The following is a 16,645-nucleotide window of genomic DNA, read 5'->3' as shown; positions in this document are numbered from 1 at the left end:
ATTATGATTTGGTATGACTAGTTTTTATTAATTGGTGTAACCTATCCTAAGTAATCACCATGAGATGATATAATAAATATTTCGATTGTTTATATTCTCACAGAAGTATACAAGACACAATTGAAGAAAAATCGATTTTGATTCTCTCGAATCAATTCATGAACATTATAGCCATGATTTTCAAAAGATTGCATTCCTTAATATATAAATGCATTAATTCATGAACAAAACGAGTTTATAACATAACCTACTCAAGTATGCAAATGGGTATGGATACCTAAGTGGCCGGACTAAGTTTGGATTCGCCAGTATGCGAACGGGTACGTATACCTTCCAAACTCAATTGAATCCCGGAACTTGAACCTCACGCCAGTACACATACCGTTATGCATATTAAGTTCTCGGACTTTCATTAACCAACCAGTTCGCATACGAGTATGCATACTATGGTTCCCGAACTTGGAATAACATGCAACAGTTTAGCATAAAAGTATGCATACTGTTAAATATCCAATCATGGTTAATTGTTCTAAAATCTCATTCCAATCATTGAAACATTTTTGGAAGACGACAATAGCTATCTCACACAAACTATTACCTTCAAAACAATTTTCAAGTGATCGAATGATCAATACGACACATTCTGAGTCTATATCAAATGATTGTCTCACACAAATCATGTAAGATGTTACAAGGAGATTTTCACATGATCATATTTTGACTTTCGTCTAGAATATAAGATGAACTTGGTTAAAGCGGAAGATTACCAACACATATTTCGAGAAATATGTAAGCGAGTTAAACTCAACTCGAAATATCAAATGTGTATAATCGAAGTTGTTATAGCATTTCTCGATCGAACTCGCATGCGTTTCTATCTCAAGCATGTTTGTCAATGTTAGTGATCAAAATTATAAGTCTTGATTTCTAGCCTATTTATAGATGTCTCGGACTAGGACATAGATAGTGTGGTTGAGCTTAGATCTCTCGGCGTTCGTCTCTTGAAGATGAAGAACTACTTAGGGTAGCTTGTGGAACTTCTTCGAAAAAAAGTATGAGGAGACTTGAACTCATCTATCAATTGTAAATATTTGAGATTTCGAGCTGAGTATATCTCACTTACATATTTCTCGAAATATGTGTTGGTAAGCTTTCTCTTTGACCATGTTCATCTTATATCATGTGAAAATTTCCGAGTAATATCTTATTGTTTGTGTGATACAATCATTTAATTTAGGCTTGGAATCGATAATGATTATTTCAATATGTTGAAAATTGCTTTGATGATAATAGTGTCTGAAAAACGCCTATTGTCATTATAGAAGAATGTTTCAATGATTGAAAATAAAGAGTTGATAATGTAACCATCTTGGATATAAGCATATGTAGTGTGTTCGCACATTAGTGTATAAATCCATAAACCGAGAGCCAAGAGTATGCATATTTGTGTATACGAAATTGGTGAAGGAGACATGTTAAGTATGCATACCCATACGCATACTGGTGGAAGTTCTTGAACCGAGAATTTCTAATGAGTTTGGTTTTTGGAAAACTCTTAACTGGTCACCTTAAGTATGCGTATGGGTACGCATACTGGCGGAATTTTTCGAACCGAAAATTTCTGCTGAGTTTGGAAACTTAACAAACTCAAATCCAGTTACTTAAGCTGATTACTTTGTCAAGTCGGTCAGTTCATGGACTTAAACAATTAAATCATAAGGAATGCAATCTTCGCAAACCGTAGATATAATGTCCATGTTTGATTCAAGTGAATCAAACCGATTTGATTTCAATTGTGTTTTCTAAACAATTGAATAACTCTTTAACTAGTTTCATTTGAGTTATTTGAACTAGTTAAGGTTAAGATGAATAAGGTTGATATGAGAGTAATCATATAGCTGACCTCGGTTAACTATTTGTGAACCAACATGGTGTACACATTTAGGTACGGTTACATAAACCTAAATGAGGGTACAATTCATTTGTGTGTAACAAGCTAAGTTCGATCTAACGATTGAAATATATTAGCTTGGTTGAATCAGGTTTTTCATCTAACAGTGATTATTGAATGTTTTGTTACCAAGGTAACTTAGATTTCAAACCCTAATTTGAAGACTATATAAAGGAGAACTCTAGCAACTGGGGAGACTAATCCCCACACCTACTGTTACTAGTTGCATAACTAGAGTCGATTCTCCTTTAACCTTAGGTTTCTTCTCGAGACCCTGTAGGTTAACGACCTGAAGACTTCATTGAGATTATGAAGCCAGACCCAGCTATTATCTTTGTAGTTGCGTGATCTGATCTTGTTGTTCCTATCGTGTTGAGTGCAATTGAAATAATTGACTTGAGATTTTATATCTCCGATAGGCAAGATAGAAAAGTAATCACAAACAAACTTCGTCTCATCGTTTGTGATTCCGAAATAACTTGTTTCACTAGACGATTAAGTTTATTTTTAGGTGATTGATAATACTAGGTTGTTCTTTGGGAATATAAGTCCGTTTTATCAATTGGTTCCTGTTCACCTTGATTTATCAAAAGACGGAACAAAAACTCTTGGGTACTTCTGTGGGAGACATATTTATTCAATCCTATAGACTTTTGTGTGTGAGACAGATTTTTCTATCAAGTCTTCAACTTTGAGTCGTAGAAACTCTTAGTTGTGGATGAGATCAGGTAAGGGAATCAAGTGCGTAGTATCCTGATGGGATCAGAGACATAAGGAGCGCAACTGTACCTTGAATCAGTGTGAGATTGATTAGGGTCAACTACAATCTAGTCCGAAGTTAATTCGTAGTAGGTTAGTGTCTGTAGCGGCTTGATACAATGTGGTGTTCAATCTGGACTAGGTCCCGGGTTTTTTACATTTGCGGTTTCCTCGTTAACAAAATTCTGGTGTCTGTGTTCTTTTCCACATTATATTTTGTTATATAATTGAAATATCACAGGTTGTGCGTTAAGATCAATAAATTAGAATACCTAAACTTTGGTTGTTGATTTACATTGGTTTACACTTGAACGTTGGTCTTTGGTACAGTTCAAGTAACGCCTCTTATATATAATCGGGCTCGCAGATTTCTATTTGCTGATTGCGGATTGAATTAAGAGTTAGAGATATTAAATTATTTGATATAGTTTATTCTAGATTGAGTCTGACTGTCTAGTTGATTCTTTAGAAAGTGTATCGTAGTAAGCCCTCTCATATTTCCAAACGAATTTTTGGGTGTTGTAAAAACCCTCAGGCTCGTCAACGCTATTAGACTAGTCAAGGGATGATTAAGAAACGACTTAGCCGCTAATGACTCGATTAGTTTAACACGAACATTAATTTATAGGAATTAATCTAACAAAGAACTAGATACGAAAATAGCATCACTAGGTAGATCTCGAAAAGTTATGTGGAATAGACTACTCGCACGCGTTATTCGGACACTGGGTGAAGAAGATTCATCAATTTGTTTTTGGAGGGTAAAATAGTAATTTTGGATATTACCTTGGTGGCTGAACGTGTCAAACAAATGGGTGTCTTAGTGTCTCCTTGGTCTTATCTTATAAACCGATCGAGAGAAGGATCATTTTAGTTCTTTTCTACTCTTTCCTCTCCTTCTTTTTCCGTCCCTCTCATGTTCTTCTTCTGTTAATGATTTCGAGAATTATTTCTTGATTCTGAGTTGATATAAAGCTAGTAGAGATCGAAGGTTAATTGATGGTGTTGTTGTTGGTCGATCTGGTGAAATTAAATCTAAGAGGAAAGGTAAAACAAAAATTTGAATTAGGGTTTATAGGATTGATTGACGTTCTGAAGAATTAGAGGATTAATGATTGAGGTATTATTGATGAAGAGTCATGGGTAGTTGTTTAATTGAAGTCTTGAAGTTGATTCCGTGACGAATCAGTGAGGAGATTAGAACTAGGGTTTCGAGAGATGAAGTCGACTGAGGATTTATGTGATTCTGAGGATGATGTTAAGTAATTGGTGATGGATATTTTGAGTTAAGAGAAAGTAAGAAGAATTAACAACTGATTTTCATTTCACAGTGAATAATCAAAGAATTAGGGTTGCAAGATGAACTCACAGAAGATGTGGATTAATCTTTAGAAGTTAAATTAGAAGATGGGTTTTCTTGGGTTGAGGATTTGAATTGATGCCGTGAACTAGAATTAAAGAAAGAAAGGAATTGGAAATTGGTTTTAGGGTTTCAGAGAATCAAGGTTGGTGATGAAGATTATTAGGTTGATGATTAGTCTTGATACAAGATGCTGAATCGAATTCAATTGTTTGAGTACGTCTAGTATGAAGTAATGATTCTTCTTAGTTAACTGGGTAAAGTTTTTATGTGCAGTTTTGAGTATATATGTGTGTGATTGAAATTGAGGCTGAGACGACTAACTAATGGAACTGTGGTTGTAGTTAGAAGTGGAGATGATAATAAATGGTGGTTGAGTTTGTATTATTGTTGAAACTGATATGTAATGAATTACAGGTGAGAATTATATGTTTGAGATATAGAAGTTGATGTCCTGTGTTGGAATGGATGTGTGGTTGAAAATATGAAATGATTGTGAAGCTAAGAACTGAATGGTCATGAGGTGGCTTGTTATTGATTATGAGAATTGGTCGTAATAGTGAATCTGAAGTGGAATATGATTCACAAATGGAGTCTGGTGTTATGGTTGTTGTATGCGATGGTTGAAGTTGTTTGGGAGTGAGCCAGTTGATCGGTGTATCTTGGAATTGAACCATATCTTGTAGTAATAAAATGAATTGGTGGTGGTATTAATCTGGTGGAGAGGTTTATGTTGTACTGTGAGTCTTGGTGGTGCTGTGTAATGGTGGTGAAACTGAAATGAGAATATTTGAGGTTGAGGATTATATGTTTTCGGTGGAGGTTTATGTAATCGGAACTGCAAGTGGCATTGTCTTATTGTGCAACTGTTGATGTTAAAGTTTAAGATGGAAGTTGAAACTATGTTGGTTATGGTTGATTACTGAGTTTGAATATCAGTGGAGAAGTGTGTGTGGATTACATGAACTATTGGTGGGTTCTGCTGAGTGTGGAGTTGGGAATGATGCTGAACTCAGCTTAGATATTTGGTGGTATTGTTGCAGTTGAGTTGCTGTTGAAGTTAACTAAAATTGTGCAGGTAGAAGTGTTGAACTGAGATGAACTGAGGCTGATGTGGGTTGGTTATGAAGTGTATATAAAAAGATGAAGTTAGATTGAACTTAGTTGGGTAGTGGTTTTAGAGTTGTAGATAGTGTTCCTGTGAAAGCTTGGAACTGCGATTCCAGGTAAATTTAGTTTGTGTTTGTAATTGAATTTCAAAGTTTATATTGAATGAATGAATTGAAGTTGAAACGATTTAAGAAGAAGATGTTATTGTATGAAGTAGAGTTAGGTTGTTGGTTGTAGTCTTGGTATGCTTTGTGTTGCACAGTGTTTGTGCATTAGTGCTCTTTGGCCTGAGCAATGGCTCTGGCCTGTGCAAGAATTGTGACCTTGTGCCATTCAGCCTAGTCAGAATCTGACTCTAGCTGACTTAGTCCATCTGACTGAGTCGAATTGGGTTGAATCGGGTTTGACCCTTTGAGTCAATAGTCTTGGCTCGTTGACCATTGACCCTGGACTTTGACCTGACCTTGACTCCGTTGACTTACGTTTACTGTTAGTTGACCTCGACGGTTGGTTGACTTAGTTGGGCTAGGCCTTAAATTAAGGGGCCAGTTTAGTGGACTTGGGCTTAGACCTAGTATTCATATATTTAGGGGTGAGCATAAAAACCGGAACCGCGGATTTGACCCGTATACGTCCGCAAAATTGCGGATTTCACCCAAAACACAAAACGTATGGGCCGGACACGGATGAGATTCTCAAATCCGCACGTTTTAGCGGTTTGGGTGCGGTTGAATATTGAAAACCGTGGATTCACCCGCACCGCATCTGACTCTGCTCCATTATCTATAAGCCACTAAGCCCAGCTAATTGAATGTGATGTCACTAAGTCTATATCAAAAATGGATTGCTTATTTGCTTCTTTAGCTTGATGTCACTAAGCAAGCAGGCCCAACATGGGAACTGGATCGAACCAAAGAGCCGAGACTCCGCTGCTCAATGAGCAGAGATGTGATGATGAGTTGGGAATTTGAGTTTTCTTCTTTTCTTGCTTGACAGTTTTTTTTACCAAATCCGCGGTTAATCTGCAACCGGCCCGTACAATCCGCGGATGATTGGGCCGGTCACGGTTTGATTTTTCAAATACGCAACTTGGACGGTTTGGTTGCGAGTGACCCCTAATCCGCAACCGTCCGTCCGTTGCACACCCCTATATATATTGAATAATTGGACCACTTACGGTCCGAATTAGCTTTCAGTTTCTTATACAAAGTTGTAGACATTTATAAGACTTAGTTAATAGACTATAGAATCAACCTAACTGAATTAGTAAACTTTTAGATATGCAAGAAATGGATAATGAAGATGTGTTAAACCACAAATGGGCTTAGAAACATTAGATAGACTTGTATGATTCTTGTATGAGCCTCTTGGATAGATTCTTAGACTTCTTGTGTGATTAACAGTTAGTCTATTAACAATGATCGATTCAAAGGATGAACCAGTGGATTGTGGATCTCGAGGTAGGCGCGGATTGTCATCAAAAGAGGTGGGAGTACATTTGACTCTTTTGTAATCATTGTTGTTTCTTTTACGAAAGTCTTTGTTTAATAAACTCATGTATTGTCTAATTGTGCATTCCATGCTTTGTTTAAATTGCATTACGATTATTCTGTTAATCTTTCCATGCTTTGGAAAGGACTTGTAATGTTTGTTGTCGTCATGAATTGTTATGGAAAATAAGAATTTCCACCTGCGGTATATAGGATACACTCCTTCACATTTATACCTAGAGCTTTTATGATATATTGGTCGGAAGTTTGCGAGTTCGGAATTGTCGACATCCATATTTACGATTAGGTGTGGATCTGCGAGTTCGGGATTGCACAACCATATTAGTACATTGTTTGAAGAAGGAGTTTGTCCATTTACATGTTTGTTATTTGAGTGACTTGGTCACTTTTTAATGCTTGGGTAAAACATTGTTGTTTTCAAAATCTTGCTATGATTACTTAGAAGTTAAATGTTAATTATTCCCACTTTCAGTTTCAGAGACAGACCTGAGTTGCGCAGCGAAATCTCCGAGAAGTTGATTTCTTTAGTTGATTATGATCTAATATGTTTATTATGTTTGTATATTTTATTTGTAAACCAAATGACTACTGTATATGTATTATCTGAGAGGAGTTCTTGTATATATATTTCTGAGTGGGGTTAGTTTTTGGGTTAAGCTTTTGTAGCAGATTTCTTAATTGAAAGTTTAAGTATTTGATTTAGAATCGTAGTGTCTCTTTATTTAGTTAATCCCTTAGATTATTCAGCTGCTAGCTGAGGGGGCGCCACAAGTGTGGTTGTTAGACCCCTTCATTTATCTTGTCATTGGAATTGATTTACTCTTCATGCATTGAATTTACCCAATAGGGATCACCAAGATCTTTATCAATATTCCTTGGTTCTACTTGCGATAGATAACAACCAAGATTGCAAATATTTTGAAGTTGACCTGTCGTCTTAGCAGTAGACTCCCTACCTCCAATGATATTGTTAGTATCATGATTCCTTTGAACCCAAAGATGTTGCGAAGGGTCACTTTCTTGTTCATCAGGAATAGCCTGACTAGAGCTTTTCTCTTCATCGCTAGAGACATCAGGATCAGCAACCGTTGGAACAACTTCTTCTGATTTTGAAGTTTCTTTGATTTTCTCATTGTCTCGGGTTGAGGCAATTCAGCCGGAGAGTTATCATGACGAAAATTACTTAAATCATCAATGATAACATTTGATGATTCCATCATGACTCGTGTTCTGATATTAAAGACTCGAAAACCACGACTGTCAGATGCATAGCCAAGAAAAATACCTTCATCACTTTTTGAATCAAATTTTCCCTTTCTGTTCACGATCCTTTAGGATGTAGCATTTACTTCCGAACACTTTAAGATAGTGTAAGTTGGGTTTCTTACCATACCACAACTCATAGGGAGTGTTTAGGGTCTTTGACCGCAAATAAACACCATTGATCAAATAGCAAGCCGTAAAAACAGCCTCACCCCAAAACCTTAATGCATGGTAAGTTTTTTCTATGGAGCATTACCCTTTCCATTTCCTGAATATTTTTATTCTTCCTTTCTGGTGAGATGTGTACACACATGATTTTTCTTCTTCCTTGCACATTAATCAAATAAAGTTTGTTAAATAAGATTTGGAGGATTAAAAATGAAATTTAAGTAAAAATTTTTACCTTTAACTTTTTGTAGTGACCCACACCCATACGCAAAAGTGAAATAAGAACTATATATAGAATGACCTAGCTAGAACTTTTGTATTGGAGATGCTCTTAACACTCAAGGTCATAAAGACACTCCTTTATCCCATTTAGCCATGTCATCTTTTTTATGACCTCCACCTTTGCATTGAAGATGAAACTTGAAACTTCGACAAAAAAAAAGAAAGTCTTGAATCTTTGGTGTCATGCAATTAAAACCTCGACAACTTACATATAGATGCTCTAAATCGCGAAACCGTTTGAACATCAATAAGTCCTGAGAAACAACAATGAGATGAGCGACACGTATTGAAGGAAAACCTTCGAGGTCTGTGAATTTTTATAATGAACTGTTGTCCAATTCTAACTGAAACGAAAAAAATAAAATGCCAAGTAATCAGTGGATATCTTTGCAGAATATGTTACGACACTTCACATTGACTTCCAATATCGTGGAATTCACGACATTTTGATGCTAATTACACGGGTAAGTATAAATAAATCTTACAATTCTTCTTTTTAATATAACGTCAATTACAATATGACTCTAGAATGTTTCCCTTTGGCTTGGTTAATAATTTCTAATGATTTGGTTGACAAATCATAAGCTGCTTAATTAATTACAATATCAATCTCGAATTAACCATCACTAATAAAGAATTTATTTGTTAATCAAAAGAGTCAAGCTTAGTCAACCTATAAACAAGGACATTAAGCAGAAAAATAGATACTAAAAGGAACATGTGGCTGTGAGGCGTACACATATGATTTTTCTCACTCCTTTAGGTTTTAGATCAATTTTTCATTCCGTCCGGCGGGTTGGATCATCAGAGAGAGTGAGTTTTATTTCTTCAATTATTAGTATTTTACAAGCTTGAGATCAATTTAACATATTATTATTTGTAGATCTGCTGGTATTTCATTAACCTGACTGATTATTTGTTTGTTTTCATTTAGGTTTTCTCCAGTCCAATAGTTACTGCTACTACTTTGTTTAGAGGAGGATTAGTTGGCATCATGGTTAGACGTGATGTAAGGTTTCTTTGATGATCTGTTTTTCCTTTGAAATGTCGGTTTAGTTTTTTATTTTGTTGTTGTTTGACTCCTACGCATTTCAACCAGAATGGAAGGAGACAACCTATTCCGGGAAATTCTTCTAAACATGGTTTAGGAGGAAACGAGCAAGCGAGTGAAAGACTAAGGCTGTTGTTAGCTCAAAGAGTAAGCTCCTTTGTTTTTTTAATTCATCAATTTCAGGTCTTACTGTTTGATTCTTTTACTTTGCTTCAAATTTTGTAGAAAGGACAAGAGCTAACTTCAACACCAATCTATGATGACGAAATTCACCCAGTAAGTTACAATTAATCATCTCTTTTGCTTTTAATTGATGTCATGTAATTATCAATTTCGGGTTCTTTTTGTTTTTTGATTCTTTTGCTTTGGTTCTAACTTTCTAGGAACAAGAAGAGATAGCCATAACCGTAATCGACAAAGAAACTCATACAGTAAGCTACTATTTTTGCTTCTGCTATGATCTTCCCAGTTAGTTCATTTAGGAGCTATTGCTGGCTTTTAATTTATGTTGAGTGATCATCAATTGCAGCTGCTATTTTTGATTCTCTTACTTGGCTTCGAAATTTGCAGGAACAACCAGAGCCAACCTCAACGACAGTGGATGACGGAACAAATTCAGTAAGTCACAATTAATCATCTATTCTCTTTTAGATTGATGTTGTGAGTTCCTCAATTTGATGCTTGGTTTTGGTGTGCGTTTCACAAACTTCATGCTTTCTATTGGTTTTTTAACCCTACACTTCACGACATGCATGAGATGGACGAATTGCACATTGCCTCATGTGCATTATATTCTGGTCATCTAGAGCGATACTTATTGAATTATTATTACCATTATCATTCCTTTTCTAGTGTTGCCAAACCAGTAAAATCTCCTGGGGTTTCTGACCATCAAAACCTAAGTGTATTACTGATGGCTTTATATTTTGTGTCATTCAGAAATATGGTAGGCTACTGCTTAACTGCTTTATAATCAGACTTGTCTGAATGATGAAGTAATTTGGAAGTAGACATGTCGCTGAATCACAGCGATTCTTTGTGTTCTTGTTTGATTTGTATTTTATTGTTTTTGATACAAAGTCTTGGGGTGTTTGTGAAGTAGCTAATCATAAGAAAAACATTGTCAAAGCGATGTTGCAGCATTCTCAATTTTGTAGTTGCCTTTGGTTTTTTAACACCAACACTTCAAACATCTTTTGCAGGAAAAATCTGCCCCGGGACAGCAGAAAAAGGCTCGTGTAAGTTTCTATTTATCATCTGTTTCTGTTTTATGTTAAGATTGTGAGAAATTAGATTTTACAGGTTTTGTATTTTTATTCATATATGTACCTTGGAACCACCTTTCAGAAACGTAGACAGAAGAAGAAGAAGAAGAGTCTGGAAAGTAACATGAGTACGGATCATTCCCAAGCTCATCCAGTAAGCTCCTGCTCTATCTTCTGATTTAGTTTTATGTGTATGGTGAGCATTCGTAAGATCTGTTTCTGTTTTTGTTTCTTATATGTCTGAACAAATTTGCAGGAACAGCAAGAGTCTACAATAATAATTGAGAAAGCAGCTCACCCTGTAAGCTACTACCTATCTTCTGTTTTTTCTATCATTTAGTAAGCTACTATTTATTATCTGTATTGCTTTTAATTATCAATTTCAGGTTCTTTTTCTTATTCTTTTACTTCGGTTCAAACATTGCAGAAACAAGAAGTGCTAACCTTAACAACAGTCGATGGCGGAACTAATTCAGTAAGTTGCAATTAATCGTCTATTTTGCTTTTAGATTGTTATTGTGAGTTCCTCGATTTGATGCTTGGATTTGGTTTACTCTTCGCAACATGCATGAGATGATGGGATTATTCCGCCTTGCCTCATATTCAATATAACCTGGTCATGTCTTTAAATTTTCCTCCAAAGGAGGCGTTTTATTTTGTGGAAATGGAATGAGTCTAGGGCGATACTTATTGAATTACCCTTAAAATTCCTTCTCTAGTTTTGCTAAACCAGTAAAAAACTTTTGGGGTTTCCGACAATCAAAACCTAAGTGCGTTAGTGATGGTTTGATATCTTGTGTCATTTAGAAACATGATAGGACTGCTTAATTAGTGGGCTTGTTCAGACTATGAAGTAATTTGTTCATTTCACAGATTTAGCTGTTTCTTTGCTCTTGCAAGTTTCGGTGCAGGCTTTCGTGACACAACCCGTAGTTTTTTATTCTTTTACCGTGCAGTTAATTTAGCAGGAACACCAAAAACCAACTGCCACAATCTTGGGAACTATTTCTATAATTTTATCCGTTCGATGTTAGCTCGGTTTTAGGAAACATCAAACCGATTTCCAAAATCAGTTTCTGACTCCCGCTTAAGTTTGTTTTGGTAATCTTATTTCTAGTTTTATTTGGAATTTGTTCTCTATTAATTAAGACTTCTATTTCTGGGCAGATTCTAATAATCATCTAAACCTATAAATTGGAGCCATAACCCTTTAGTTTTAGCATCATGTGAATTCGTAGAGGTATGGGAAGAACTTAAAGTTGTGTACTTTCTATTTTGAATGAGATTTTTCTCTGAACGTTGAGTAGGCACGTCGCCAAACCACGGTGATCCTTTGTGTCCCTTTTTAATTTCTCCACTGTTTTTATTGTATCTGATATAGTCTTGTGTTGTTTGTGAAGTAGCTAGCGGTAAGGGCAATATTATCAAAACGATGTTGTAACATTCCCAATTTTATTGTTGGTTTTGGTTTATGAAAGTTAATATTTTAAACATCTTTTGCAGGAAAAATCTGTCATAGAACAGCAGAGGAAGCCTCGTGTAAGCTTTTGCTTATCATCTAGTTTTGTTCATGGTTAAGGTTGTGAAAAAAGTTTTTATCTGGTTCTGTATTTTGATTCACATATGTACACCTTGGAATCGTCTTTGCAGAAACATAGACAGAAGAAGAAGAGTCTGGAAAGTACCATGAGCACAGATCAGTGCCAAACTCATCCAGTAAGCTCATGTTATATCTTTTTCTTTGGTTTATGCATATGGTGAGCAATCGTAAATTCAATTTCTGTTCTTGACTCCTATACGATGGCAAAAAAAATTACACGAACAGCAGGGATGCCAGGGAAAGCCCTCGTGGAAGCTTCTGTATTTGTCATCTGGCATTGTTATTAAGTTAGGGTTGTGAAAAATTAATTTCAACCAGTTATGTATTTTGATTCCTTTTTGTACTTTTGTTTGAGCTTTCTATGTTTACCATGTTCTTTTGTTTTAGTTCTTTTATATGATTGTTTGATTCTAGCATCGTGTGAATTCTAAGAGGTGTGATTAGGAAGTTTATTTGGCTGCACGTGTAGTAGGCACATCGCTGAACCACAGTAATTCTTTGTGTGGATGCTAAGAGGTGTGATTAGGAAGTTTATTTTGCTGCTTGTGAAGTAGGCACGTCGCCGAACCTCAGTGATTCCTTGTGTTCCTGTTTAATTTCCTCATAGTTTTTATTGTTTCTGACATAAAGTCTTGGTATATTTGGGATGTAGCTAATCTTAAGCACACCATTTTATCAACTATAACGATGTAGTGAGATTCTCAATTTTGTTCTTGGTTTTTGTTTTTGAAAACTAATTCTTCAAATATTTTTTGCAGGAACAGCAGCAGCAGCGAAAGCTGAGTGTAAGCTTCTGTTTATCATACGCTTTTGTTTTTACTTAAGGTTGTCGAAAACTAATTTTAACTGGTTTAGTATTTTGATTCATATATGTACACCTTGGAACCGTCTTTGCAGAAACGTGGACAGAAAAAGAAGAGTCTGCTAGCTACCATGAGTACAGATCAGGGCCAAGTTCGTCCAGTAAGCTCCGTTGTTTCTTTTTCTTTAGTTTAATGAATGGTGAGCCATAGTCACATTCAGTTTCTGTTTTTTATTCCTATATGTCTTTGCAGGAACAACAAGAGTCTACAACAATAATTGAGAAAACTGATCACTCTGTAAGCTACTACCTATCTCTTGTTTTTCTGTCATTTAGTAAGCGACTATTAATCATCTGTTTTGCTTTTAATTGATGTCAAGTAATTATCAATTTCAGGTTTTTTAATTAATTCTTTTACTTCGTTTCTAACTTTGTAGGAACAACAAGAGATAGCCTTAACATTAATCGACAAAGAAACTCATTCAGTAAGCTACTACTATATTTGCTTCTGCTATGATCTTCCCAGTTGGTTCATATATGAGCTATTGCTGGTTTCTAACTCATGTTGAGTACTCATCAATTTCAGCTCCTAATTTTGATTCTTTTACTTCGCTTCAAACTTTGTAGGAACAACTAGAGTTGACCTCAACAACAGTTGATGGCGGCACTAATCCAGTAAGTTGCAATTAATCATCTATTTTGCTTTTAGATTGTTGTTGTGAGTTCCCCAATTTGATGCTTGGTTTTGATGTACACTTCACAAACTCCATGCTTTGTATTGTTTTTTTTTTTGACCCTATACTTCAGAACATGGATGAGATGGACCAATTGTGCATTGCCTCAGGGGAATGAAACAGTTTGCTAAAGTGATATTGAAAAATTTCCTTATGATTCCTTCTCCAGTACCCAGTACAATTTTTGGGGTTTCTGACCATTAAAAACCAAGTGTATTTTTGTGATGGCTTGATATTTTGTGTCATTTAGAAACATGATAGGATACTGCTCAACTGCTTAATTCGTAGACTTGTTTGGGTTATGAAGTAAGTTTTCATTGCTATATGTGCAGTTTTCATTGCTATATGTGCTGGAACAGCAAGAGTCGACAACAATAATTGAGAAAACAGATCACCCTGTAAGCTACTACCTATCTTTTGCTTTTCTGCAACTATTAGAAATTTAGTTTCATGATCGTATGATTCCCTTACTTACAACAAGCTTGTGCAGGACGAATCTCCCATAAATTCTACTCAGCCCACACGGGAGGGTCAGGTGCCTGAGAAGTCAAGGTATATATATTGTTCTCTTTTTGGTCTGGTATGCTCGTTCATATTTATCAGTTGCCCGCTCTAATCATCCGCATCCTGTTTTTTTTGTTGTTTTTAACAGTGGGGGTCTTCTAGATTTTATTAGGGTTCCTAAATTGAGGTAATTATCTGCACACATGTTATAAGCCTTTCTGAAACTACTTAGATTTTTTTCCTTGCATGTAGTATACATTCTGTGTCTTGTGTTCATGGATTTTGCGAACATGACACTAATCTTCATGTGATACTGAATTTTAGTTCCTTGTCTGAAAACTTATTTATTATTAATCTTTGACAGTGAGTATGGAACTGTAGAGTACATTGTTATTCCAACACGTTCTTATTGGTTGGAGATCATTCGCGAGGATTGGGGAGCCACTGATGAGGAAATTAAAGCTTGTATTAAAGCTGCCCCTCAGCGATCACGATTCAAAATTGAAGTGTGTGGTTCCTATCTGGGACACGGGGTTATTGTGCGTGCTAATAGTAGGAGAAATCCAATAGTTGTTAAATGTACGGTTGTTGATGATCGTATTTCTCCGTTCTATCACGAGTTACTAGGAGTGTCTCTGGGTATGAAGCTCGCCATGAAATACAAAATTGTCTATTTTGATTTGAATTGCGTGTCTGAGGTTGTTGCAGAGTATGTTATGCGGACTTGGGATATGAAGAATGAATGTGGTTGCCCACCAAGAGATAAAAAGGACTATTGTGTCAAATGTTCAGAAAGTATGTTGGATGCTATTGGTGAAAGGCAGAACGCAGATAAAATTTCCGCTGTAGTTGATGAAATTTTTTATGATGCTTTAGAGTTTGGAGAGGAAGGTTTTCTAGACTTTTATCTATATCCTATTAAATTATCAAGAGCTAAAGCTGTTTGTCATTTAGCGAACTCAGGAGTAGACCGGGAGTTGAGAATTCATGAAATTGAAGAGGATGCAGAACTAGCGGAGATTCTTTATAAAGAAGTTTTTGGTCATGGATCTGAGGAGGAGGTGGGATTACAGAAACAACAGCTGATTTTGCGGAAACAAGAACGGAAATTGCAGAAACAAAAGAATTTGGCTGCAGAGCGTGCTTACCAAGAGAGCCTTTGGGGACAGTAAAACCTAATTGATCTGTCAGCTGCATTCTTGGAAGATGTCAACGACTCATTTTGTGATAGTTTAACCAATGTTAGGTCCAACTACATTAGTAGAAAGGATAACTTATAAGCTTGCTACTTAGTTATAGTGTGGGCTGGAGACTGTATTTATTTCACTCTGGCATTGCTTAGGAGTCTCTAATTTTGTGTAACTCTTTCTGAAGGTTATTCTGTTTGAATATTTAGGATTACGCAGATTGATATTTAGGGTTACGCAGAAAATCAATCGCAAGTTTAAATTCTGAAGCCAAATTTGGTTTCAATTTATGAGTAGTTTTTACTTGTTTTACTTTTGTGTGCTGTTGTGGCAGACGTTACAACGTTTGCATATGGCTTATTAATTTTCCACTTGCACTAAAAGCAGGAGGGAAGTTAAGGTTCTAACTTCAAACCTGGCGCTGGTATTGTAGTTTGTATGAGTGCAGACTAGAGCCACACCTGTTTTATATTTTTTTTTTGGTTTTACGTGTATGGTGAGCAATCGTCAATCCAATTTCTATACAATTTACAGGAACCGCAGCGAGCTTCTGTATTTGTCATCTGGTTTTGTATCTAAGTTAGGTTGCTTGGTGTACTTCCTTCTAATCATAAATCAATTTGTGCCAGCACGAAACGAGGCGTCCTTAGGACTTTTCTCTAGTAACGGAGGTGACTTGAAACCGGCTGACATTTTCGTATACAATTGGGACGTTGGACGTGATTTTTGTCTAGATGTCACCGGTGTTTCTCCTTTCGCTGGAGATGGAGTCCGGACTTTTCGTCCTGGTCTTGCTGTGAGGAATGCTGTTATACGCAAGCGCAAAAAATATCTAAAAATATGCACAGTCAACGGTTACAATTTTGGTGTCCTTGCATTTTCGACATTAGGCGAGCTAGGTGAAGAAACAGTTGATTTTTTGAAAAGATTGACTAATTTCCATCGTAGGCATGATGTTTACATCAAAGGGGAGAACTATCTATTTCATAGAATTGGGGCAGTTATTCAAAAAGGTGTCGGAGCCCAGCTTGTGGCAAGGCTCCCGACTAGTTTTTTGCGATCTTTTGTATAAATATAATTTGTTGTATAAATTTTGAA

At 36.1% G+C, this 16,645-nt stretch overlaps 1 protein-coding gene across 1 annotated transcript; it reads left to right on the top strand.

Annotated features, from left to right (window-relative positions):
- The first annotated feature begins 9,130 nt into the window (after positions 1 to 9,130).
- LOC113328898 lies at positions 9,131 to 15,837 on the top strand. Its single transcript, XM_026575888.1, has 21 exons — positions 9,131 to 9,217; positions 9,339 to 9,413; positions 9,504 to 9,602; positions 9,681 to 9,731; positions 9,839 to 9,886; positions 10,026 to 10,073; positions 10,658 to 10,693; positions 10,803 to 10,874; positions 10,977 to 11,021; positions 11,148 to 11,195; positions 12,224 to 12,259; positions 12,371 to 12,436; positions 13,079 to 13,105; positions 13,218 to 13,283; positions 13,376 to 13,420; positions 13,560 to 13,607; positions 13,750 to 13,797; positions 14,189 to 14,254; positions 14,347 to 14,408; positions 14,509 to 14,547; positions 14,725 to 15,837. Exons 1-21 carry the CDS (start codon positions 9,146 to 9,148, stop codon positions 15,530 to 15,532), a joined length of 1,905 nt encoding a protein of 634 aa, XP_026431673.1. The 5' UTR covers positions 9,131 to 9,145; the 3' UTR covers positions 15,533 to 15,837.
- The last annotated feature ends 808 nt before the right edge of the window (positions 15,838 to 16,645 follow it).

The sequence above is a fragment of the Papaver somniferum genome, unplaced genomic scaffold, assembly GCF_003573695.1.
Source record: "Papaver somniferum cultivar HN1 unplaced genomic scaffold, ASM357369v1 unplaced-scaffold_114, whole genome shotgun sequence".
In the NCBI taxonomy this organism is placed as follows: Eukaryota; Viridiplantae; Streptophyta; class Magnoliopsida; order Ranunculales; family Papaveraceae; genus Papaver; species Papaver somniferum.
Note: the sequence above shows the minus strand (reverse complement) of the source record. Positions and strands in the feature narration are given on the sequence as shown.

What these genes read in the sequence shown, in the direction of transcription:
- LOC113328898 (XM_026575888.1), top strand. Translation starts at nt 9,146, where the DNA reads ATGATTTTTCTCACTCCTTTAGGTTTTAGATCAATTTTTCATTCCGTC. An exon ending in TCGATGGCGGAACTAATTCA is followed by an intron (nt 11,196 to 12,223) that starts GTAAGTTGCAAT and finishes CATCTTTTGCAG; the next exon opens with GAAAAATCTGTCATAGAACA. An exon ending in TTGAGAAAACTGATCACTCT is followed by an intron (nt 13,421 to 13,559) that starts GTAAGCTACTAC and finishes CTAACTTTGTAG; the next exon opens with GAACAACAAGAGATAGCCTT.